Source organism: Chrysoperla carnea, chromosome 2, assembly GCF_905475395.1.
Source record: "Chrysoperla carnea chromosome 2, inChrCarn1.1, whole genome shotgun sequence".
Lineage (NCBI taxonomy): Eukaryota > Metazoa > Arthropoda > Insecta > Neuroptera > Chrysopidae > Chrysoperla > Chrysoperla carnea.
In genome coordinates this window covers 32,320,274-32,347,991 of record NC_058338.1, presented here as the reverse complement: position 1 = coordinate 32,347,991, position 27,718 = coordinate 32,320,274, and the positions used below count along the sequence as shown (strand labels likewise).

Sequence of the window (27,718 nt, the reverse complement as noted above, 5' to 3'; positions counted from 1 at the left end):
TACATAATCTATATGAAACATTATTTCATGTAATTAACCCGCATACGAGCTGCTGAACGATTTACTCACTGAAAATGATGTATTTTTAACGGCGTTACTCACAAGTTTACTTACAGCATCCAAAGTAGAAATTGGAATCTGAAAATTATAGAAAAATAAATAAACGTAATGTACGCAGCACATCTTGGGTTGACTACTAAATCAGAAGTATGTATTTTTTAAACTAATACTACAATTGATTCATACAATAAAAACTAAAAGTAGCTATAAAATTAAAATTTTTAAAGAATCAAACAAGTATTTGACTTCTAAACTTAATACCTTAAATTTTCAGAAAAATATCTTGTAAATAAAAAAGTAAGCTCTGCATTTATAATGCACCAAGATACGAAAGGAATATAGTTCTTACCGGGTGTCCCACGACACCTCTCGGTCTTTTTTTTAACGTTTTTAAATTAAAAAAATCACAGCTTTAGCTGTTTACACTTGAAAAATCAGTTTAGAAATCGAGAAAATGTAAAGACTTTTTTTGGAATGAATAAAAAGACTATCGCGAGGTGGCCATACTCCGGTTGGAGTTATTTATTATATTAGGTACTACGACAGAAACTATATGAAAATGACACGCGATTTCAAGTAATTTTTACGATAATTTAAAAATTATAAAAAAAAAATTTAGTAATTGATTCATGCCAAAAGTTGAATATTTGACACAACACTTACATTAAAAATATCACGAATTAATTGTCCACCACCGCCGCTTGAAAATGTTGATGAATATCCAAGGCTACCTGCATGACCATGGCCACCACTAGAGGTTGACACAGCAGCACTTGATGATATTGTTTTGCTACCACTACCAGCAGCTACATTATTAGCAGTTCCACTTCCACTGTAAGCGTTTGATGCTGATCCTGCGATATCAGCAGTTGGTTGATATTGTTGTGGCAATTCTTCCTTTTCTTCACTAATTGGTTCTGGTTCTCTGTTCGGTTTGCTAAAATTGCAAAAATCTTATTAAATCTGGTAAATATATTAAATATTTTTAATACAAAATAATTTAATTTTAGGTATTTGTTGGACAATATTCGCAAGGTTTGTTAAAATCATTTATAAAGTAAAAATAGCTATTTTAAATTTGTATCAAAAAATGTTGTAATAGTTTGAAAATTTTTACTAATTGATTTTAGGGATTTATTGGGTGCAATATTACATAATCAATTTTTAATAGTGAATAACAGGTGAAAAAGATTTCAATTGTATGAAGGTATAAAGGTAAGTAATTTTAATTTTTGTATTAACTAAAACAATTCTGAAAATTACAGAAAATTTTAAATAAATGAACTTATTTTATTTAATAAACATTTATATTAATTTTGTGTTTCCCTGTGGCATCGTAACGGCTAAACGGATGAACCGATTTTGTTTTGTTTGAAAGGATATTTAATGGAGAGTGTTCTTAGCAATGCTTCAAGTGCGAGTTTAGGGTTTCCAGAAAAAACTAAAAAATTGGCGATGATCTCCATTTCTCAGTTTGAAAAATTGTTTAAGGTAATTTAATGGAAAGTGTTTTTAGGTAGATTTCAAGTCGAGTTTAGAGTTCTGTACCCGAAAATTTGCCGGGGGTTTAGTCGAAGTGTTTTTAGAACAGTTGGTTCTTTGATGTTAAACTCAATCAATTTACGATTAATTAATTTTGATTTGTATTAATTATGTTAAATTTATTTCCTCATATTTTTCTTTTCGATAACGGTAAATATTTTTGAAAACCAAACTGCAAGTGCAGCATAGTATTACCAAAGTTATAGCCGTTCGGATATTGTTTTTTCATTAAAAAATTAACGTTGTTTAGACTAAATCGATTAAAAAAAATTATTGAATTAAAACAATTAATGTTTTCCAGTAACGCCTTTATACCAGGAAAATCCGAAACATTAATTCCAATACAATAGCACTTTTAAGGTACCTAATTAAAAACTGGTGTTAAAAATTAAAATCAAATTATTGGTGACATAGTTTCAAAGTGATGATCATTTTAAATTGTCAAAAAGAATGAAGTAATTGCATTCAGTAGTATACGTATAATATGCAACTTTTTCAAATCAACGAATTCTTATCTTTGTTTGTTAGTCAATATTAACTTATTTATTTATTATTTATTATAATGTAGTTTAATTTTTCTTAAAATAATAAACGAAAATATTTATTCATTTTCTTTTAAATTCGTTAAACCGGTTATACGATATCGGCTTAGCGACAAAAAAGAAAAGTCCTGATCGAATCCTTCTATGTATAAACATGTATGAATGTATCGGCTATAGCCACCAATATTCATTTGAATTATAAGCCGAAATATCGTCTATAAAAAACGCATAAAATAAAACTATTTTGTTGTATATAATGTCACGAATGCCGTAGTATAATCATAACTTAGGTGTGCCTAGGTTGAAGTCCGAATTATAGTTAATGAAAGAAATGGATGCTTTAAGAAATATAATTTTTAGTATATTTATTAATTATTTTTTGGACCATGTTTATAAAAAAACCATAGATTTTAATGGAAAGGTAAGTAAAAAATTGTACATATTTGTTTAAAAAAAAATACCAGAAGGTAATGAATAATAAATTCAGTAATTTAGTGGTAGTTTTTTTCCACTTTGTAAAGTCGTAGCTCATTAATATGCAAATCTAAGAGTATTATTTATGTGGGTAAATTTGAATGCTAAATTTAGATAATTATTCCATTATTGCCTTCAACATTTTTTTTACATACTTATACGTAAAATAAACATCGATAAAACAGATTTTCTCTTATATCATGGCAGGTCTTATAGGTACCATGACCAAGGTACATTGTTGCAACTAATTTTAATAAGGACATAAGTTTGTGAGGTTACTGTTAAGGCTGTACATAAAAAATTTTGTATTTTAAGTTTCAATTGAAGAATATCTCTTCAGAAATATATTCAAGATAATTGTTTTATAAATGCAATAAATATTTTGCCGACACTCGATAAGGAAGAATTTCACTTATTTCACGAAAGTCATCAAAATATGAATTTTTTGGGTGTTGAAAGATGGACACTCAGCTCTCTTGAGGACGGGGTAAAACAGAGGATTCTTGCTCTAAACGGATATTCATAAAATTTAAGCTTATTGCTCAGTTTCAAAAACTTTCTGTAAGAGCTAATCTTCAGCTAAGACAATTTTCGTAGAAAAAGATTTTTTATACGTGACCTTTAACACAACCCCTCAAATTTTTGTCCTTGGGTCATTCCATCATTGCAGGTGTTATATTTCAATCTTCAATCGATAAAACAATATATTTATTTACATATTCCAATAACTTTGAAGAGTTTACCTTTCTTACACTGCGTGTTATCAGTTCCTTTTATTTTAAATAAGTATCATTTTATTAATTAAGGTATATTGCGAACTACAGTCTCGTCACCTGTGAGTGAATAAAAAACGAAGTTATCAGAAATAGAAGTATCTATACATATAAAATGCTTTGTTCTGAATGACTGACGGATCATTACACAGCCTAAACCACTTATCGTTGAGACCTTGACGATATAAAACGAAAAGTAAGAATACAAATTTTCGATATCTGGCTCAATTTTCAAAATATCGAAAGCTTTCTTTAAAAACCGAGGCACATATCGAAAAATTTTATTTTACTTTTCGTCTTCATTCATGAAGTTTTAACAAAATTCATGAACATCAAAAAATTCTAAATTTATGATTTAGTTCCTACTTTGAAGAAATTTATTAAAGAATACTTGCAGTTAAATGGATGTTAGATATACCCTGTGTAGACATAAAAAAAAAATATATATTGAGGCGCGTTTTGAAGAAAAATAAACAAAACATGTGAAAATACTATTTTTTAAATGTATTTGGTTAGCCTCACTTTGTGGACATGGAAAAACGGCATTCGACTAATTATGTACTAAGATCAATACTGCATGTTCAACCCGATCAATTGTCTCAATACAGCTATAAGAAATCGTATTCGATAGGATTTTTGAACAATTCTATTAGCTGTTCACTTACACGTATCATTCCTTACATAGATTGAAAGCTATGCATTGGACATTCACTTCATTTGTATTCTATTTACCACTGCGTTAGCATATGTCTAGAAACTATTTTTATGTAATAAATCAAATGTAATGGAAATGTTCACACACAAAAAATTCCAATGTAAATATATACTAAGTAAAATAATTTCTACATAAATATCAAGGACTTGATTGTGTTCAAGTAAAATTCGAATGGAAAATTAAATTAATAAAGATAAACAATATTTTCTATCTATATGATTATTAATTATTTTGATTATATCAAAACATTATAGAACTAGGGCTAGACGTGGTATTGGACTGTTTTTAAGATCGCGTTTCTTCTACGTGAATTTTGATCATCAAGGACCTCCTTTAAACGGGAAACTTAACAGAGCTATTCGTAGTCCAACAATTCTTGAAAATTACAATTTTTAATGTGTCCTACAACACGCTTCTCGTTATTAGTGAATTTTAATGAACTAAGAGTTTTACACAACCTTGGTAATAGTTTCTGAACTTTCCAGTCGTTCTGAAATGAATGCCAAATTTTACGCTTAGCACTAGACCTATAATGAAAAAACTCTTTGTTTTGACTATCAGTTAACTTCCTTTTTGCCAAGGTCAAAATTAATTCAAGATCAGTTTATATTCCTACGTCAATTAAGATATTTTTAATAAATTAATTATTTGTTGATATTAATATGATATTATAAATTTATCTTTGCAGTTTTTTTTATCAAGAAGGAGGTGAATTAGGTTACGTAGAATTCGTCTATCAACCTCTGGGATATATTTTTTTTGCCTTTTAATAAGAAGCCTAATCACAAGATGGACAAAATACCTTTGTAGGTTTGAAGCCTAACTGATTAGACAATATCTTTGTGACATATTTTTTTAAATTAGCTTTTGCCTTCATCACTTTTCATAAGACTACCATCAAAATAAAGGCATTTCATTGTTTTTGCGGCTTTTATATATGGCAATTAGAAGAATTGTCATAAATGAACGTCCATTAAATTTTGTTTTTGATTTTTTGGTTTGCATTGGTGTGTGGTACTCATGTTAAGCTAAAAAATTTGCTACTTTAGACCCGAATACCATTTTGTCAGACGTTCCATCATGGAAACACGTCTAATAGATGTTTTTATTACTTGATTTTTGTCTACAGACACTCAACAGTTTTAGGTATTTTAATTTCCAAAAACCAAATTTTGATTATTGTTGGAGCCTGTCGATGGGATAATACACCAGAAAGTTGATAATTTTTGGTATAGTTTCTCATACCCACTGTATGAAACTTAATGCGTGTCCGGTAATTGTATTCGAACTGCAAGTCGAAATAATTTCTTTGAAAAATGAGCAAAATATATTGGTTTTAATAGGTCAAATGAAAAAAAAAACCTTTTAATGCTCCAGTCACGAGCTATAATAGTTAGGTACTGTATTAATTTGCTCTCAAATGTTTAAAAGGGCGTATTTACTCTGATTAAAAAGTGTTCATAGGATTAAGGATAACAAGAGATATGAACAATGAAAATGGTTTTTGTTGTTGTCGTTAAAAAATGATCTGATAATTTCAAAAAAACATGATCTGATAATTTCTAAGAAACTGTTTAGTACAACAGCTAAAACTAAATGAAATTTTATTTTTATTTTAAAAGATAATTTAAAATTATTGTACAAAAATTGTAAAAATTTTTTTGAGAATTTGTTTATTTAAAAAATTATACAATAAAAATATTATTTAAGTCATGAATATTAATTATTTAATTTATCTAAAAATAGTTAAATTAAAATCGTTTTACCACATTCACAAAATACTTTAAAATAGTAGTGGAAAATAATGTAAAGAAATAAATATATGTTTTATATTTAGCTTCTGACAGTTCAGACAACGAATAAATAAAAATCAGGGACACTTTGAAAAATGATAAGGGTTCTTATTTATCAAAGAGTCGCATAAATATTTAGATGCGATGTAGATAAACATCTTTTATCAAACCTATACAAAATCGATTTCCTAATTTATTGTAAAAATAGTTTCTTCTTTAGCTATTATAACGTGAATGTGGCATCAAGCAAACTATGTCTTTTTGTCACTTACACAATTCTTTCCACAACTACTTCTTTTTCATTGGATGGTGCGAAATGCTTTTCTACATATCCTCCACCACTTCCACCTACACTTCCAGCAATACTAGCACTTGCTGAAAATGATCCTCCACCAACAACAGCCGGTGTTTCAACAATTGGGGCAGAATAATGCTTTTCAACATACTTTTGTTTGGTGATAACCGGTTGAACAACATTAACACGTTTTTCTACATATTGAACTGGTTCTTCGCTAATATAAGTATAATATTTTCTGTGGTGTGGGCGAGAACGAACTCTGGAACGGAGTTTTGTTTTTGTTTTGTAAATAACAGTTGGTTCTACTTCAGAGGATCGTACTTCAATTTCTTTGTAAATTGGTGCAACTGCTACAGGTCTTGTTTCAGTTATTGTTTTTGTTGCAGAACCACTTATGCCTGTAGTTGCAAATGCTCTTTTTGATCCTTTTGTTCCAGAACCAGATACTTCACCATCTAAGCCAGCACCAGCTGCTACACCATTACCAGCTGTTGCACCTGCATACAATCCACCTCCTGTGATACCATCTCCTATAAATTCAAAAAAAAAAATCCTATAAATTCAAATCTTCTATAAATAGTGATGTAATTGGTATGGACTGGAAAAAAAATCATTCTCCATCTCTTCCTGAGAATAAATCCTGATTACGAGCTTGCCTTATTATTAAATTTAAACCGTATATCTATAAACCATACTTTGAGATCAAGTCTTCTAAACGGTTGGATCGATGTCATTGCTCGAATAAAGTTTTACTCGTGACTAGGCTGTAGATTTTTTGGAAATCAAATTTTTTGATTTTTTTCTTCGATTCTCGCAATTCAAGAATGTTATTTAGTTTGCCGTTTATGTTAAAAACTATTGCATTTGCAACTATCACAAGGGTTGCAAAATCGAAGAATTTTTAACCATTTTTCAACCCCTTTGACAGTTGACAGATAAAAAAAATCATGGAAATGTCGATGTATTATGGGCTTACAATCTATTATACTGCATTTGCACAAAAATAAATCTCCCAACACATCGTTTGAGGTCTATAAAATTTATTTGGGATGGCTTTTTTTTTTAATGGATAATTTTTTTAAGAAAACCAAAAAATATAGATTTGGGAGGTTTTTCTATTACACAAAACTTGTTATAAATGCAATGTCCTCTGATTAACTTAATTTCTAGGATATAAATTGCATGTTCGAAGTTAATTTCAATTTTATGATGTGCCTTCTCTAATTATAAATATTATAACTATCATTATTTAATGCATGATGCTATCTGTCTTTTATATACAAACACTTTACAAAGCCTTGACTTCAATGCTAATTTTTAATACTTAGTATGAGAATAGTAAATATACAGTTAATTATATTAAGTGTATTGTTTAATTTCATTATTACATAATCAATAAATTATGTATGTATTAATTAATTACAATTTTTTTATAAATCATTCAATTAAAAAATTATGCAAATATTTCTTTAAAATAGTATCAAAAACTTTGCATTTTGATAATGAATAAACATTTGTTCATGAAATGCAGTTATATTAAAAAATAAAAAGTTGTAATTAATCTATTAATCGGACGGAATGAATAATTTTTTTATCAAATGGCTTTGTTGAATGTTAAGATAACAAGAATTTTGTACCGCGTGCTGGATTTCTAGAACTAACATTTCTTCTGTCTTAAGAGATTATGCAACACATTAAAACTGCAAAACGATAAAGTAAATCTTTTTTGCGGCCCGGATTTCGCACCAATTTATAGCTAATGATTTTGTTTAATCATAGTTGAATTGACCCATGAAAATTTTCCAACCACTTTATCTGGAGTCTAGTTCTCATCCATAAAAGCCATCTAGTACTCAGAAAACTTGTAAGCTGGCCCTTGAAATGGTTCCGTAAAAATGAATACGTAAATAATTACTTGAAAGATTTCGAGACAAAAAAAACAGTAAACAAACAAAAAACATTATAAATAAATTCATGATTATCTATTTATGAATGCCATCCATCCATTAATAATTAAGAATTCATCTCAAGTAGTTTATTTTTCAGTCATATTTCCCCCAAAAATATAGACTTATCACTGAATATTTTAGACTTCTCCAACAGTTCCCTTTTGTTCAATTAGCTGAAATTCGATATGCATGGTTGTATACAAGGCATATAATTATAAACCACATGAAATTTGAAATACAAAATTCCAAATACAAAATTTCATCTCCACTTTTATCTTCACTCTTACACCCCCTGGTGTTTAAATATATATAAAAACAAACCTCGAAGAAGTTTTTGAGTCCATAAGCAATACAGAAACGAACTTAACATTTTTATATACAATTTTATGGGTTCAAAAGTATTAAAAGTCAAAAATCCTGCTTAAATAAAAACATAAACTATTTAGAAGCATTCTATGAGGGGGAAACATAACGTTAGTAAAGAAGCTCTACTACTCACGAGTATTTCTTTTTTTATTTAGTTTTATTACTAATTTATGTAGGTATTGTAAACAAAGATTTAATGTGCAATAATATTTAAGTTGATATGATTGTACATTGTACTCTGCCTATTCATTATTTGTGGACACTTGGCAATGAAAACGCAATGTAAATTTTTGTTATGTTTGTGTGGGGTCCACAAATTTCGTATCAAATAAACAAAAAATGTAAATAAAGTAATTATTGGCCGGTAATGAAAGAGATTTGGATTGTCTCAAGTCACTGGGAGAAGTATACATAAATGTGAATTTTTTTAAATTTTGTTGTGAAGGGTTGGTGTAGTGCATGGTATATGCATGAAGGAGGTGCACTCAGACTCTGAAATAGAGGAGCTGATAAATGAAATCATCAGCGAAAAGGTGGTAAAAAACATATATAGTATCACACTGGGCTCTATAGCCTAAGTGTGTCCTTCGTGGACAGCCAATATAACCTTATCTAACCTAAGCTCTCCAATATCTAAAAAGGTGTATTTAAAAAAATAAATAATCAACTTTCATTAAATTTTCAAAGGTGTAAATATAGTTAGTTACCATTAACTGCTCCTCCTAGTCCAGCACCAGCTTTTTGTCCAAACGGAGTTTCGGCAGATGCATGTAATCCACCATGTGCAGCATTGCCAGTCAAAAGTCCACCAAGCCCCGCAGAGGCTTTGTATCCACCAAAGTTCACACCGAAATTACCATTTTCAAATGTCAAAAACGGCTAAAATATAAAGAAAAAAATGTTTCTTACTATTAACTTATGATAATTTAACCATAATACTAATAAATGATTAAGGGGAATTCATAGTCATGAATTCTTGTGTGGCTTAATTATGCTTAGCTCAATAAATTTGCGAGAATTTCCGCCGAGAAACTGTTATTGAGCTAAGTTTAACAAAACCATACAAGCATTTTTATAGGTTGACGTCATCATATGCTGACGGGCACCTGGTTAACAACGATACATACGTCTTGTTTCAGACCATATTTTAAAAGCGTGTGTTAAAAGATAAAAATTGTGGCTAATTTTTAATAAAAAACTTACAAGTCCAAAAGCACCTCCTCCACTGGAAGATGCTGAAATTGATCCAGAAGCTGAAGCAGAACCTGAACCAGATGGTGCAGCATTTACATATAAAACTATGTAAGTTATTGTACAAACTGCGATAATGGTCTTCATTCTGAAACAAAAGTAAAAAAGTTTAACTTAAAATAAAAAATCGAATCGTTTTCTTTTTTACCGTGCAGATAATGTATGAATCAATAAGGTAGAAATCTTATAAGGCCTACAGTAAATTAAGGCAATAATTATAGAAACAAAATTGAATAAAAAATCACTAATATTTAAAAAGAAAAGAATTTAATGGTACTGGAATTAATTTACTTATTCCTTGAATATGATTAAATATTGCAATATTTATTATAATATAATTATTTGAAAACAGGGATGAAAATGTTCTTTCGTAGATATTATGTTGCTGAAATAGCCCAAAAATTGTATTTTCTCGCTAATCCTTGAAGAAAATATAATTTCTTGATCTCACTTATCCTCTTTCCATAACACTTGCAGGGATTGTTTAAAACAGCTACAATATATGCACAGTATATCGAAAAAGTATATCAGAAAAGATGACCATGAATTGTTTAAGATTTACTATTTTACAGAAATCTTTAGCTTATGGTTTAAAGTAATGATCATAGATGGAACAGTAAAATGTCAGATTAAATTAAATTATGTTAATTTAAGAAAATATATATCTTTGTAAGTTATAGCTCATGTGTTATTCTTATGTATGAGCTATATTGTTGTACAGTTTCATTCAAAATCGGTAGTTTTTGCGTGGAAGCGTTACAAACAAACCAACAAACAAACACCCTTACTTTCACATTTATAATATATAGGGATTTGTAGTAGAAGTTGAATGATTGAAAATGAAATTCTGAAGTTTTTTTTTTTATAAACGGGTATAAATGGCTAAATTCACCTTTTGAAACATGAGAATTTAAAAAATTTAACTATATTAATAGAATTAGTAAACTAAAATACATCATTTCATTTTTTACTTTCAGAAATTTATGATTGTAATTAAATTGAAACCATATTTTTATTATTATTTTTTTTTTTTTACAGTTATGATTGCGTAGCCAAAAATTCCTCTTGAATAATTTATTTTATAAAATACCTACCTCGGAATTTTAAAAATAAATTTGTTTTACTCATGTATAATTAAAATCAAAAGAATTATATCAAAACGAACATTTGAAAAACAAGCTTTTAAAAATATCAAAGAAGTGATAATTATTTTAACAAATAATAATTAGATATTAGTTTTGCTCCGAGATGTAAAAAATTCGAGAATGGAATGTGTTTATTTAAGCAGTATGTAAATTTTAAACAGGCGTGCCCCTTAATTATTACGGTACAAAACGATGAGTTTGAATATTGATATTTGCAAGTTATCTTGTTTAAACGATTCTGGAAATCTATCTCAGAAACAGGACAACCAGCACAGAAAACACGGTTTACTTTGCTAAAAAAATATTAAAAAGAAAATCCTAGTGCTAAGAAATTTTTCTTGCTACAAGAACATTTCTTCCTACTCCAAGAATAGTTTTTCTTTTTATTAAATTCTCGTTACATAATAAAAAATTATTAGTCCAAGAAAAATTTGAGAAATTTTATTTTCTCTATAGATAGGAAAATTTGTGAGTGCCTAAATTAAATGGTTGTTTTAATTTTGGAACAAAATGATTTTAATGTTGGTAGAAACTATTTCGAAAGAATTGGTACTTCTATCTGTGTCTGCTGATTTTAATATCATGTATATATGGAATAAATCAAGGTATATTAAGGTTAGTTCCAAGTTTGTAACGCTTAAAAATATTGATTCTATGAACAAAATTTTGGCATAGGAGTTCATAAAATCTATTGCCGGTTTTCCGTTTGAATGTCTGTCTGTCTATCCGTCCATCTATAAATACGATAACTCAAAAACGAAAGGAGATATCAAGCTGAAATATCAAGCGTACTCAGAACTTAAAAAGTGAGGTTGAGTTCCATAATGAGCAACATAACTCAATGGAGTCTTGGGTCCCATTGTAAACCGTTAGTAAACCCAATGTAAACAGTAAGATCCATTTTGTAAACCGTTAAAAACGGAATAAATGTTTAATGGTAAAAATGTTCTTTATAAAAAATAAACAACTTTTGCTTTAAACATTTTAGTTTAGGACAAATATTGTATGCAAAGAAAGTTCTAGAAGCTTTGATAGTTACTCTTAAAACATCTAGAACTTTCTTGTACTTAACCTTTGAATCTTAAAAGATTTAGATGGTGTAAGCGCAATTAAATATGTAATATATCAACACTTGGCTTGTATTATGTTATTATTTGCGCTCCCACCATATTTGCAAAGCAATCTTTTTTAAGAGTTCTAAGCGGATTAACAGACAGGCGTAAATAAGAAAAATAAAAGCTTAGCGGTAAAATAAAACTAATTTTATTTTATAAATTGTACTATCAATTAATCTACCAGAATGATTTCTACTTTAAGACACTCATTGTTCAGTAATACAACTAACGCGATATTTCGAATAGTAGGTAACTATATACAACTAAGATTAAGAGACATTATCTCGATGATAATTACATAATCTTGGAACAATAAATAGCAAATGTATTCTCTGTTCTACTTTATTTAATTAATAAAGTAATATTGATTATATAAATCTTAATATATTATTCCGAAAATGAATGTATTATTATCTGACATGTTATGTTAAAAAATTGTTTATTATTTTTATTTCTTTTTTCTATCCATAAAATTTTATAATGTAATTAAGTTTATTTTTAGAAGCTCTTTAGAGATGAATTGAAGATTAATCAACAATATATTAATTATTTATTTGTTGTAATATTCGTAAATGTTATAGTTGTATCCATGTTTTTGTATCCATCTTGACCGACTTTCTCTTTCGATTGCGATTATTTGACGTATTTTAATTATTTGATTGTCGGTGTGTATTTTTGTTTCATTGCATGAAATCAGATTGTTAGTGCTATGCCAGATTTAAAATTTGGATGGGCAGTTGTTACTAAGCAAATAATGAAATATAGGTGGTTTTTTGTTTTCTTAAGAAGTGCAATTTGAAGTTTTGGAGGATATCCTACCACCCAAACTGATTTTTACGATTCAAAAATAAAAATTGCTGAACCTTTAAAAGTGAGAGTTCAAGGTACCGAAATCATTATTTTGTTTATGAGGGTTTCTCATTAAACCCGTATCTCGCTTATACTGATACATGATGGGTTTTCCCACTTACGGCTTAGACAAAAACAATGTTAGTTAGTTAAGGAAATTGAGGGACTTTCTTTATAAAGGTTTTTGGTTTTCACTTATAGAGGTTTTAATAGTTAAAATGACGAGACTTCGCTTTTATTCTTACTTATAGAGTTTTCTGGCTTAGCCATAACTCATTCCTCCCAGGTTACGCTGAATAGCCATTGTTTAACATTAAATTTCCGCGGGAGAGAGTAAACGTTATCCCACGCAACCATCTTATCATTTTCAGACATTTTCATTTAGAAAAGAGTTGTTTGTCAAGTTTTTTTGGTCTCAAGTCTGGTCATTCCAATTGAAAGCTATACGAAGCCGCAAAGTCAGACAGTGGTTAAATATTTTAAGCATTAAGATTATCATGAAACACCGTTTAAAAATCGCTGCTCAAGATGTAAGATGGTAGAAGCATTACAACATTGTCTGTGGTTTAGTGGTCTCATTTTTTGTATAAATTTTGTGGTTATTATAAATAATATGAATTAATTAATTTAAATCATAAAATAAAAAATCATGTTATAAAATTGTATAATTTAATTTCTTGGCCAATTTTATGTTCTTACAATCCTAGTTAAACAATTAATTATAAATTACTAAATTACTATTACTTATTATTGTTGTTCACATTTAATTATGCACACAATATTTACATCATGGTCTTTCGACTAATTTTGATATATAATATGTTACATTCAATCGTAAACTAATTATTGACAAATTCTTGTCCAGCAATCTTAATTAAAGAGAATTGAAAAAAATACACTCGAACCAGGACTCGAACCCGGACTTCTTGGATTCATGTCAAGCGCCCTACCAATTAGGCTATTCGAGTTCTAGACACGAATGCAATTTTTTCAACTCAATGATTTTTTTACTTTGTTTATCCACTTTATTTATTATTATTACTTATTATTGTTGTTCACATTTAATTATGCACACAATTTTTTTTTTTTTTCAATTTTTTTTTTCAATTCTCTTTAATTAAGATTGCTGGACAAGAATTTGTCAATAATTAGTTTACGATTGAATGTAACATATTATATATCAAAATTAGTCGAAAGACCATGATGTAAATATTGTGTGCATAATTAAATGTGAACAACAATAATAAGTAATAATAATAAATAAAGTGGATAAACAAAGTAAAAAAATCATTGAGTTGAAAAAATTGCATTCGTGTCTAGAACTCGAATAGCCTAATTGGTAGGGCGCTTGACATGAATCCAAGAAGTCCGGGTTCGAGTCCTGGTTCGAGTGTATTTTTTTCAATTCTCTTTAATTAAGATTGCTGGACAAGAATTTGTCAATAATTAGTTTACGATTGAATGTAACATATTATATATCAAAATTAGTCGAAAGACCATGATGTAAATATTGTGTGCATAATTAAATGTGAACAACAATAATAAGTAATAATAATAAATAAAGTGGATAAACAAAGTAAAAAAATCATTGAGTTGAAAAAATTGCATTCGTGTCTAGAACTCGAATAGCCTAATTGGTAGGGCGCTTGACATGAATCCAAGAAGTCCGGGTTCGAGTCCTGGTTCGAGTGTATTTTTTTCAATTCTCTTTAATTACTAAATTACTAAATTATTTTTACAATCCACCGTTCATTAAATAATGTTGATGAGTCATGATTTTGAAAGAACTTATTTTAATATAAGTTTAAAGTTCATCATAGATGTATGTACATATGTGCAACATTAAACATTATTAATCCTTCATTGACATAATTTTTTATTTACTTTCCTAAAGACGTAGTCTACTAGACAATTCTGACACCACTCTTATTTAGCGATAATAAACAAAAAACTACTGCTAGTGTACCAGTGATAGGATTTTTCGCCTTATACTGTCAAGAAATGAAATTGTATAATAAGGAAAAAGTGTCAAAAATATGTTTGTGAACTTTTAATTTCAGTGTAGTAGAGTAACAGCATTTTAAATAGATCGGAAACAAGGAAGTGTTCCATTCTCTCAAAAACATGGCGACGGAAGGGCGAAGAACTCAAGTGGAGAGAAACTAAAGTATCTCGTTGTGTACTTTTTATCTCTCATTCGATAGAGAGACAGCCACAAAGTACGCAATGCTGGATAGGCACCATCGTAAATTCAGCCATGGGCGCTTATAGCTCGAGATAGGAGCTTTCATGTCCTTATTATATATGTTCTTGATCGGAAGGATTTTTTTTAGATTCCTAGTATATTTGAGCTGTTTCAATGACTGACAAAAAAAGCCCAACCAAATAATTTTATCTAAGCAATGTGCCAGTGTCTCCTAGACTAAAGAATACATTTAATTTAAAAAATGAAAAATAAATTATAATAATTTTATATGTTCTGTTAGCCAATAATAACACATTTCTAATGAAACAAATTAGTGGTTTTTATTTGTTTATATTAAATGACAGTTCAATTGCATCATCATTAATAAGATATTGTGTGGTTATTTTGATTATTTCCTGCATGTTAAGTTATGAAAAATGAAAATTGTAAAAAAAATGTCATCAATATTATTCTAAAGCAAAAGCCGGAGGACCAAGAACATCGTGTTAATGTTCATCATACAAATTTTGTCCCATACGAGATCTTAATCCGTGGTCAGCAGTGTTATACACGCAGTCTTGGTGTTTTTTCACTGCCGCGGAAAGACGTTAGAGTCTAGGATGTATAGTTGAATAGGGATGGAGATATAGGTCTATTTTTATGATACCTTCTCCAGCTTTAGTGGCCAGATTAATATACCTAAACATATAAGATCGATTTCAATTCGTCTTTAACTTGCAATATACATGTGTTCGAGAGGAATGTTGCAAGTCAAGTTTGAGATAGATATCATCTACCGCTGCAGTTTTGTAAACATGTTTAGTTTGGATAGCAATACCTTTTTATGACAAGCATGACCTGATTTTTCCATCGCTTCCGCCATATTTGATATACATGCCTCTTTTTGTTTAAATTAAAAATTTAAAAAATCCTTTTTAAAGGACTAGCTTTTATTTTATTAAAAAGTAGAAAATTATTTTGCAGGAGTCACTCATACATGACTATTCGTAAAAGCTTGAGACGCTGAATATAAAATATCAACAATAATTCGAGGCACCTCGAGCTTTTACGAATAGTCATGTATGAGTGAAATAATATACTTTCTAAATTTTAGCAAAATAAAAGATTGTCCTTAAAAATGTATTTAAGTTTTTTTTTTGTGAGAATGTCATAAAATTGAGCATTATTTAACCAACGAGTATTGCAAGGACAGGGAATAACAATATTGTGTATATAAAATTATATAGATTTAAATTTTGATGAGGAATTCTATTAAAACTTATTTGGTACCTCAATAAGTCAATCAGTCAATCATTTATCGAATTTTTGATTATATGGACAGTTAATTTTTCGAAAGTTATAATAAAATTTATTCATGGGTAATTATTTAATTAATAAATTTAGGAATTACTTTATATTGTTTGTTTGTATTGTTGTTATTGTATTCAGAATAATCAGTAAATAATCAAAAAATTTCATTTATTGTAAGCATAATTTTACAATTAAATAAATTATCATTTATCAAAGACAGTATAAACAAGTGAAACATACAATTGACTGAGTTAATTGTTTAAATACCATGTATAGACAGTGTTGATTACACATACATGCATGTCACACATATATAGCTGATATTCCCATATAATACATACTATACAATTTGCGCTCTCGCGGATAAACAGTGATGTTTACAAAAAAATATTTCAAACAAAAGTTGTTTATTTTTCTATAAAGAACATTTTTTACGTTGTTCTATCTCTAACGGTTTACAAGATGGGTCCTACGGACCCAAGACCCCATCGACCTATGTTCCTCATTTACGAACTTGACCTGACTTTTTACGTCCTCAGTACGCTATCAAAATTTCAGCTTGATATATCTTTTCATTTTTGAGTAATCGTGATGACAGACGGACAGACAGACGAAGACGACAGACAGACAGACAACCGGAAATGAATTAATTAGATGATTTTATGAACACCTATACCAAAATTTTGTTCCAAAACCAAACCAAAACCTATACCAAAATTTTGCATGGTATCAATATTTTTAATCGTTACAAACTTGGGACTAAACTTAATATACATGTTTATTTCATATATACATGGTACAATTATAATATACAGTCTGATTTTAGAATAATTGTTCACATGAATTTTTTGTATTGCTTGGATGTCAAGAATAAGTTAATTGTTCACATGAAGTTTTTTGTACTGCTTTGAAATAAGTTTTTTGACAATCTGTACATAAGGCATTTTATAAACATTGTATGTTGAATCATTAAAATGAAGAAGGAGATAAATAATAATAATTATTATTATTTGTATTTGATTTTTTACAATTGATTAGAATTGTACAAGTAAAATAAATGTTATGTTGTAACATAATCATTAAAAGTTTCAGATTTCGTAAGTAAAATTTATGAGGTGATTTAGAAAAAAAACACTGCCAATTATTCCATACAAATTTTTGTCTTCATTTAGCACTATTTTTTTAAACTGATTCTAAAACAAATTGTTTCACCAAAATTTGCACAGATCTTTTTTTGAGAAATCGAGTTTTACCCCTTTCATACCGCTAATATTACTAGATAGGGTTGCTATAGCGCCGTGCTGCGGACCAATTGAGGTGTTGATCGATGCGCATTAACGTAATGATATTTCTTCAATATTTGATGGAATTCACTTAGCTAACGCAGCTCTTAAGTAATGATTAGCTAAGTAATGATTATTGGTAAGCATTTAAATCGTTGTTGGGAAGGATATTTGAAAGGGGATTTGCAGAGAGGAATACGCGAGTGAAAAGAGAATGAAGGCTGTAACGCATTGGCCTTTGTTTTTGTTAAACTGCTAGTATAAAATAAAATGGCTAATGGGTAAGGACATTTATTAAGTACTTAATATTTTACGTTTAACTTCCTGTCAGAATAAAAAATTATTGACCAACAAATGTGTTTTGTTTCGTCATTATAATTCCGGTTCTTATAAAGAGACACCCTCTTAAATGACAACTTTAATAATAATTTAATTAAGGTTAAGTAAGTGCAATTTGCAACCCAGTTCTCCTTCAAAGAATTTACAAAATTTATAATTATTTTTTAAAATATGCATTTTTCTGTAATTGTATCGATTAAATTTGTAAACCGTGAGCTCTAGATGTGCCAGATTAGGATTCTGTATTGTATTACAAATACAATAACTTTTTGGTAACACAACAACTAGACTTAATGAATTAGGCAGCATTTTAAAATAGGGATTCTTTAGGACAGAAAGTAGTTGGTAAATTGTTTCCGAGCTAATAATCCAAACAAGATAGAATTGTATAGATCGGGTATAGGTAATAACTTAGCTTGCGTTAAGGAAAATATTAGAAAAAAATGAAAAATCCAAGATATAATATTTATCTCTTTTACCTAAAGTTAGTTTTTTTTTTTGGCATATTTTTTAAAGATTTTTAGAGGACAAAATGACAATAGTTAATGAAATGTATGAGTTATTGAAATGTTTATGTTAATAAAGGAGGCTGTTATGACTCATTTGCAGTTCTTTACATCTTAATGTTATAGAAAATCTCAAATTAAAATTATTGAAAAACACTAATTAATTAAACTTAATGTACTAAAAATTGTGAAAATAAGAAATCAAATTGCATAAATATTATTTTTCAAATGTAAATTATCATAATTATTTATTTAAACTTGTGAAACAATAATATTAAATTTTCAATGTAAGTCATAAATGCAATCAATACAATTATATATGCATTCTTCAATTCTATAATAAAACTCTTGTATCGTTACCAAGGAAACGCTTCCAATAAAACTCACGCACGGTGCGAATAGATATCTCAGACAAAATGTGTCCGTAAAAAGTGAAAAAAGAATTTTCAAGCTCATTTCTATATTCTTATTTATTTTCTAAAAATGAATACTCTGTAGGATTAAACTAAACCTTTATGGAATTATAATTAATTTTATATTCTCAGAAAGTATGAAATTCAAGAAAGAATGATAATTATTATTTAAGATGAATTTGCGTATTCATTTGTGCTGACGTAAAATTATAATGATTAATTATTTATAAACTATATATTAAAAATAAATTAAAATTTTCCTAAAAAGATTTTGACAAAAATTCACCTACTCGTGTAAAAAAATTAATTAATATTACCTTCATGGACCGAAAGCACGAAATAAAATATAAATAATACATTCATGTTATAAAAAATTATGAAAGATAATTTATATGACAACACAATTTATTTATTTATTATTTTAATAATTTTTAAAATATTGCTTAATACGTAACAATAATTAAACTCAACAATGTGTGAACAATATGTATGTATATCTCTACAAAACTCCTTTACTAATGTCGAAAATTTACATTAAAAAAAACTGAATTAAAATAAGTCATAAACGCAGTCAGAATGACATTTATATTTCATTTCTAAAGCTAAAAAACTTCTACTACCTGCCAACTTGAAGGTTTTTATCCACAAACCTGGTATTTCAAAATGATAAGCCTTATATCGCTTCAGTAACAACATCGAGTTAGAAAATCAAATGAAAAGAAATCATAGTAAGTAGTTAAATCTAGCGGAATTGGATAATAAATTCGAAAAATTTTTGCTAACGGCTAATTTTTCAAATAGGTTTTTTTGGTGACGTTTTCTTGAATATCTCTGCTTCTATTGATCTGATTGAGAAGAATAGAAAAAAATTGTTTGAAAGAAATTCACCTTGCCTGCTATCGAACTTTAAACATACCAAACAAAATAACTTCAAAATGTCAAGAAAACCTCTGTAATCTCATATTTTCAACTTTCTCGGATAACTTTTCGAAGAATTTGAGTTGATATTCTGGGAAAAATGTAGCTTATGATCTTAAAAAAGGGTGGTAAATTTTAGCCCGATACATCACCACAATTTTGAGAAAAACGAATTTTACAGCTAGTACAGTTCAGGCAAATCATCGCGCTTTAACTTTTTTTTAATTTCAGGTTTTTATGTCCTTTCGGATAGTGCGAAACATTGCAAAACAAAAATTTATATCAAAATCCGTTAGATTCACCCAACTGTAGTTATTCGAAAATTTTCTTATTTTGTCAATATTTTGAAGAAAATAATTTTACGCGTGTTCAACTCTTCTGATTTTAATCATCCTTGTAATTGTTCTAGAGAAAGAACGTTATCTTAATGGAAGAATAAGTAAAATAACTAGAACTTCAATACCTCGATAACTATTTGTCAAAATATCATCAAGTTTTGACACATATCGTTAGTTATTTTTGGACCAACTACAAATTCCATGTGTAACCCATTAAAATAATTAATTATGTGTCATTCGCGACTGTTTCGAGACTTCTCTTACCAAGTATAATAAACGAAAGGCCAATAATATATAATACAATAATATAATGAGATTCAGGGTTAAGGATTAATTAGATTTTAAGCATAATCGAGCACCCTGATTAATCCGAAGAAAATGCATATAAAATATTGAATCCATTTTTTGATAAATTCCGTCATCGATACGAACCCAACAGCTTCTTTTCCTTGAAGCGATTCTCTAAAAGCGAAGGTAAAATTATTCACGAACAAAGAATTTTCATTAAAGTAGCATTTAATTTTTAATGCCAAACGATAAAATAGTTTACACTTATTCTGATGCAATTTAAAATTAATTTTTTTGTATTTCCCTTTCATATATTTTTACACCATTATTCCTTGAAGCTCTCTTAAATCAATAAAAAAATATTACTACGGAAATTTTTTTATTAATTAATTCTTTATTATTTCGTAATTGATTAATAAATTAGAAAGGAATAAGTTTACTGTCAAACGTTTTAAAAGTATAATAGTTATTAATTAAGTACGTGATAAATAATAATAGTACTAATGAATTTTTTATTTTGGGTTTTTTGATCTTGTTATTATTATTTTGTTTATCTTTAAAAAATATTCATTATTATATCGTGTTATAATTTTTGGTATGGAAAATTTATAGACTCAAAGAACACAGATTAAACAACGCTTTGTGAATTATAAACCAGTCCAATGTGTAATTTTTTGTTTATCATCTTTCCTGTACAAAATTAATATCTTTGGCCTGGGTAGGTTGTTATGTATAAAAAAAAACCCAATTAGGTATAAAAAACCGATTCCATTTGGGCCGTTGATATGACTAATTTATTATCTAGTTATTTATAAATGATTGCAGTTCGCTGTGTTTTAGAATACAAAAATGTATAGTGCATTTTGAATGGCGCAGCGCTAGATACACCTCTCAAAAAAAAATTCAAGACTTTTTGTTGTTGTTAAAAATACACAATATTTGCAGACGTGTATAACACTGTTATTCTTGGTCCCTTTTGGCTCTATCCGTGCTCATTTTAACGGCAAGCCAATTATTTTCAAGTTCTACTCCAATAAACTAGAAGACTCGAGGTATCGTGATGGCAATCGGAAATTCAATACTATTTCTAAAAGAATAGAATTCACGCTCTGTTTATTAAAATTGATATATACTTGGGAAAGAACTAAAAAACAAGGGGTGTTATAAGTTTGACCGCTTTGTGTGTGTGTTTGTCTGTCTGTGGCATCGTAGCGCCTAAATGGATGAACCGATTTTGATTTTTTTTTATTCGTTTCAATAGTATTTAATGGCGAGTGTTCTTAACTATGTTTCAAGTGGGAGTCTAGGGTTTCGTACCCGCAAAAACTAAAAAATTGGATATGATAATCAAAATCGGTTCAGTTTGGAAAAGGTTCAGGGTGGAAAAGAAAAGGACAACTTAATGTAGTTAAACGTATATAGTGTCGTTCCTTTTTTGTTGAGTGGAGAACAATATAAATATTTTCGAAGATAATAAATATGTGCAGTCCGCCACCAAATTAGCAAAGAGTAACATTCAGAATAAGAGTAATCACGATTAGCTAATTCTTACTGATGATGACTACATGATAGTTGAAATACGTATTTATAAAATACAAAAAACTGATCTAGAAAATTGGGGAAAAAATTGAAATTTATTATAATTGATTGACATCTTTATTAGACCGATTTGATTAACGTAATAGAGACTCGTATTGATGGTTTAATGACAAAAACGAATTTTCTGGCGAAAACTAACATTTTTATTTACTTTTCTTTGTTGAATATAATAACGTAGCAGTTTGTTTTATGAAGTGCTTTTCTGAAGTTGGTGTTTAAATGTTTTCTGGGCCAACCTTTTATAACCTGTACAAGTGACAATGACATAAGAAGAAATATTATATGACTTGGATATACTTAATAGAAATTTTTTAAGAGCCCCAAATAGTTTTCAGCAATTAATTTGATGTCAATGTCAATCAAACTCACAGGTTATAAATTTTTTTTTTAATTAATCTCATTGAATCATTAAAAATTTCAGAGGACGTTTAACCTGGAACGATAAGGGGGTTGTTAAGCTTTCGGAATTAATCCATTCTATCAATCTGCAGATCGTAAATGATACATACTAAATATTAAAAAATCTGTTTTCTTAAAAAAAAATTGATGGTTTTTTTTTGTTTATGTACTAATGTTGTTCACCTTTGAGAATTTATTTTATTTAGTATGGCATTATGTAAAGTTTCTATGCCATTATGACAATATTATGAAATTTAACTCGTGGTCATAATAAGATCCTATGTAATTGTGCTTATTCTACATGGAATAATTGAATCAGAAATTTCAATTAGAAGGATTTTTTTAAATTGTAGTATTTAATTATATTTAAACAATAAAAAAAAAAATAAAAAAAAAACGAACTTACATGATTTAAAAATAATTTAAAGTTTGTACACAACAAAATTTACACATACATTTAACTATGTATTAGAATGTCTTGTCTAGTCCACCGTTAAAATCACCAATGGTATAGGTATATAGGAATGCTTAATGATGATACCACTACAAGATGTAAACTAACACAGTCAATAAACAGATATAAACAAGTCATTTTTATTTAAAAATATACCCAGTAGTTTATTATTAAAGTTAAAGTCAACTATACCTACCTATAGTCTAAGATTATTATTAATTTATTAAATTACCTCTATCTATAGTCGATTCAAATTAACCAAATGAAGATAGTAAGCATTCCAGGTACACTTAAAACTCAAGTAAAATATATATTAGTACATATTTAGGCGTTTCCATGATAACGATACACTACTTTAATTACAGAATTGTATGGATGTATATATAATTGTATGGATTGCATTTATGACTTATATTGAAAATTTAATATTATTGTATCACAAATTTAAATAAATAATTATGATAATTTACATTTGAAAAATAATATTTGTGCAATTTGATTTCTTATTTTCACAATTTTTAATGCATAAAGTTTGATTAATTAGTGTTTTTCAATAATTTTAATTTAACATTTTTTATAACATTAACATGTAAAGAATTGCAAGTTAGTCATAACAGTCATCTTTATCGCCAAAATTCTTCACTGGAAGCGCTGGCATCGATTTAATTGTCCCTACCATGACTACCCACACAACGAATAAGTCCATATTACACTAAGAATTAAAAATATTTATGATAGTGGTATCTGTAAACGACGAGAAGCACCTGTGCGATGCACTTTAGAGAGTCGTTCTAAAACTTTACGCATTGTTTCTTCGAACTAATAAAATGAAATTTCACCTAATGTGATCAAATTTTTTTCGATGGAAGCACGAAATGATGTTATTTTAGTGTTTTTTCCAAAATAACTCCCTAAGAAAATTAAACTTAAGAAATTAAGTATCAATTGACGATAGATGTATCATTGTCGGATATTTTGGTCACGGAGAGTCGAATAACACTGGTAGTTCACATTTCTTTTGTCAACTTGTGAGCGTTCATCTTTCACACACAGGTTGATAGCTTTGCTTGGAATCTTTTCCAGATAATTGAGTGGAACCTACGATGAACTGAGTGGAATTATTATAGGTACATAATATTTTTACTACAAGGTCAACAGGTAGATTTTACTATTTATCTTTAAAGTTGCAAAAACACTCAAATAAATCTGTGTTTTTTATTCTTAAAATCTGACACACGCAATTTAATATAACTTAATTATGAATCACTAGTTTGTTTTGTAAACAAACTTTCCCACCAATATAAAGTTTTACTCGGTAACAATTCGTGTTTCTAAGAAAACACTCGAAGTGTAGTTTATAATTTCTTCCATACGCAGGTTGCTTGGCTTGGAATCTTTTTCAGATAATTGCAACATACGATGAACTGGATAAATTCGATACCAGGTCCACGTCGAATGATGATTGCAATGTTAACTTCTATAACCTTTTACAACAGGGTATTAGTAAGCATCACCGTTCGTTGTTATAATTTTTATTTTTATTACAACAAAATTTCCTTTTCATATTTTCATTACTAAAATGACAAAATATAATGTTTATATAATATTGTAATAAAAGTTGCATTTGTGCATTCATTGTTGATTTTAGTCGGTAACACAAGCCTCCAATTTCAAAGTGAAGGGTTGAGTGAAAATTTCAATTTCGTCATAACTGCATTAGTTTCCATGCACTTGAATTTTTATGTGTGAAAAATTGATGTTTAAGGATGTACGAACACCAAGGCAATTTTAAATAAAAAGCTTGAATATGGTGGAAGAGATGGGAAAATCAAGACGCCCTACCTTACAATGCATTATCTTCTAAACTAAGGGTGCATCCAAAATTTCAACTTAATCGGTTGACGATATTTACTTCAAAATTAAGTTGCAAGATTCCACCCGGACAAACATACATAAATACATAAAAGCTTGAATTATTTTTAAATATATATTGACTGTAAATATATTTGGAAATCAAGACTGTAAATTGATTTTTGTATGAACAATTAATGTGTTAAACATCGTTTTGCAAAGAATTTATCTAGTGTTGTTTTATATTGTATTTAAACTGCTTAGGGAATAACGTTACAATACCACTGATTTTGAAAATTGAAAGGTGCGCAGGGGATTTGTAGACCCCAGTATTTATATCCAATTTTTATCACCGGATTCGTTTTCAGTTGATAACTAAGCAAGCACTAATTTGATGCGTGAATCCAAATATAAAGATTTCATTCAAATTATTTCTTTAGTTACATTTGTATACACTGTTCCTAGTTGGAAGTTTGCTACTTCTAGTTGGATATGTATAGATCTCTAACTAGAAATATCTACAGATCTAGTTAGCAACAATGTACGTATGCGTACCTCTACAAAACATTGGAAAAAACTTTTTAAAATATGTAGTTACAGACATCTATGTTTATTTCTTATTAACTTGTAATTTATCGGTATATAAAGCTATATCGTAGCTCACTAACAATTTGAAAGGTAGTTCATAGATGGCGGTAGGCGTTTCAATTGTTGAAAAAATTTTTTGTGTTTGAATTAGTGTTGTGGTGGCTACAATGATGTGCACCTGTCGTTTAGGTAAAAAAACTTTTGGTAGGTAAAAAACTTTTGAAGATTGACCCATTTCATGCTTGACTTGATATATTAACTTTCTATTAAATTTGATTAAGATTTCTTTATTTCTGAATTGATTACTAAAATTTTATACACAGAATTGCTTGCTTGTACTGTAAGTTGCATACTAGTACATTGATTATATCGACATTATGGTTTTACAATACAATCAACATACACATACTAAGAAGCAACATAGTTTAGTTCTGCTCAGAATTTTTGGAACTATGCTCATAATCGCGCGGTCGGCGGATGGAAGCTATACAAAAAAAAAGTCTCCGATACCGACCGACATATTGTGGTAACGGTTCCAGTAACTCATGCAGAAGGTCACTAGGTTGTATCTCATCCACATTAATAGTTTTTAATCGATCAAGAAGACAGATTGTTAACCGTTAGTTCAATGCCACTAGTACTTCCTGTGACTTTTATATCATTCTGTTACAGTTAAAGTTCTTTCATTTATCGTTATGAAGTTAAATTCGATAAAAGACCGTATTAAGGTAACTAAATTCCTAACGCAAAACAACGTTATTATGAGGACATTGGAAAAAATGGTCATCTCAGCAAACCGTTTACTCCATTTAATGGACACAAATTCTAAATTTCGCAAAAAAATTCTCATAAATGCTTAATGTACCATGCATCTTATCGACTTATCGCGGTCGACATTCAGTAAACACTTTACGTAAAGAAATCGAAATGTGGCTTTGCATATTTCGAAGTTTATGTGAGAATTTACAAAGAGCATAATCAATGTAACAGCTTTCATTAAATACCACAATTGCGACACTACTTCCATGAAAAATGCTCTCAAAAATTCCGACCGTTGTATTGATTAACAGAAATGGCAAAGTTTAATATTTAATTTTAACATCAAACTTCTAGTATATTTATACGGCCACATTCCTGCGCGAAAACGGGCAGAGATCTTGTAATCTTATTCAGGAAATATAGGGAAAAAAATTATTTTTCTTTTAATATTTTTATAAAGTTTTTATTTAAAAAAAATACAAATATTATTAAAATCTTACGATTATTGTATATAATATCAATCAGTCTCCTAGTGGTAAAAAATGTACATATGCATAAATTATATAATAGTAATTATTTTTTAAACAACATAACGATTTATTGAAAAAACAGTAACAGGATCATTTGGTCTAAATCTTTTTAATAGTAGATAAAATATTGGTTGAAACCTATTAAACCCGTCTATATATAGACTAATCAATTAGTCAACTTAAAAAATCAAACATTTTAATTAAACGATAAGTATATGTATCTAAATACATGACATCATGCTACCCTTGCCGATTTTTTTTTGCCATTCTTACGTTAAATATAGATGAATAACAAGTACAAATCTTCATGGGCAGCAAGAGAGCTTGTATTTAGGAACAGACATTATAATTTTACATTCCTGTTAGAATTTTCAAATAATTAAGTTAATTCGTGTTACTTATAATAGAACTCTAGTGTTTGTCTCGAGTTTACTATTTCAAAACTCTCTACTTTTCAAGTGTTCAAACATTATCATCCCTTAAAAAAGTTTAGTTTGCCTTTGGAAAAATTTACTCCTATTCATAAAAAATTGACTAAAAAATATATATTTCAAAAATTAGGCAAGAATTGATTTTAAATAAAATGTAAACAATTTGAAAATGTTATAGAAAAAAATTCGAATGAAATCGTAAATTCGTAGTGAAAGAATTCTAAATTGAATATCCGCATGAGGATATTTATTTTGCAATAATTAAATCCCAACGCAGATGATTTCAGTAACAAAACCGTCTGTTAGAGAAGTAATTTTCCATAATTTATAAAATAAGTGTATTCTTCAAACACATTTTGTATGTGAAATTCGGTGTAGAAACATTTTTGGAGAATGTTTCCCATAACTTTGCCGAATTTCACATGAACACGAAATTTTTAATATTGTTTTCATGGTTTTAAGTAATAATTGCTAATAAACTGAGAGTTATCTATCAATCAAACTGTTTTTATCTATTTACAAAGTCTAAATTTAAATTTTGTGTTATAAAATATACATTTTTAAAGAGATCGAAAACATGTTTTCCAATTCATCGAGCAAGAAAGGCACTATATATTTGGAAATAATTATTTTAAATCCTTTATTTTAACAGTA

General features: G+C 28.4%; 1 protein-coding gene across 2 annotated transcripts; it reads right to left on the bottom strand.

The window, feature by feature from the left end:
• On the bottom strand, positions 1-23,020 carry LOC123291663. 2 transcript variants are annotated; one of them, XM_044872026.1, is made up of 6 exons: positions 22,858-23,020; positions 9,716-9,851; positions 9,220-9,391; positions 6,172-6,727; positions 724-997; positions 1-138 (listed from the first exon to the last, which is right to left on the bottom strand). In XM_044872026.1, the coding sequence occupies exons 2-6, from the start codon at positions 9,848-9,850 to the stop codon at positions 34-36; spliced, it is 1,242 nt and encodes a 413-aa protein (XP_044727961.1). In that variant the 5' UTR covers position 9,851; positions 22,858-23,020; the 3' UTR covers positions 1-33. The 2 variants fall into 2 exon arrangements, with proteins under 2 accessions (XP_044727961.1, XP_044727962.1); XM_044872027.1 differs by having other exon boundaries at positions 22,907-23,020.
• Between the last annotated feature and the right edge of the window lie 4,698 nt (positions 23,021-27,718).

What these genes read in the sequence shown, in the direction of transcription:
- LOC123291663 (XM_044872026.1), bottom strand. Translation starts at nt 9,850, where the DNA reads ATGAAGACCATTATCGCAGTTTGTACAATAACTTACATAGTTTTATAT. An exon ending in GAGGAGGTGCTTTTGGACTT is followed by an intron (nt 9,392 to 9,715) that starts GTAAGTTTTTTA and finishes TTTATATTTTAG; the next exon opens with CCGTTTTTGACATTTGAAAA. An exon ending in ACTAGGAGGAGCAGTTAATG is followed by an intron (nt 6,728 to 9,219) that starts GTAACTAACTAT and finishes TTGAATTTATAG; the next exon opens with GAGATGGTATCACAGGAGGT.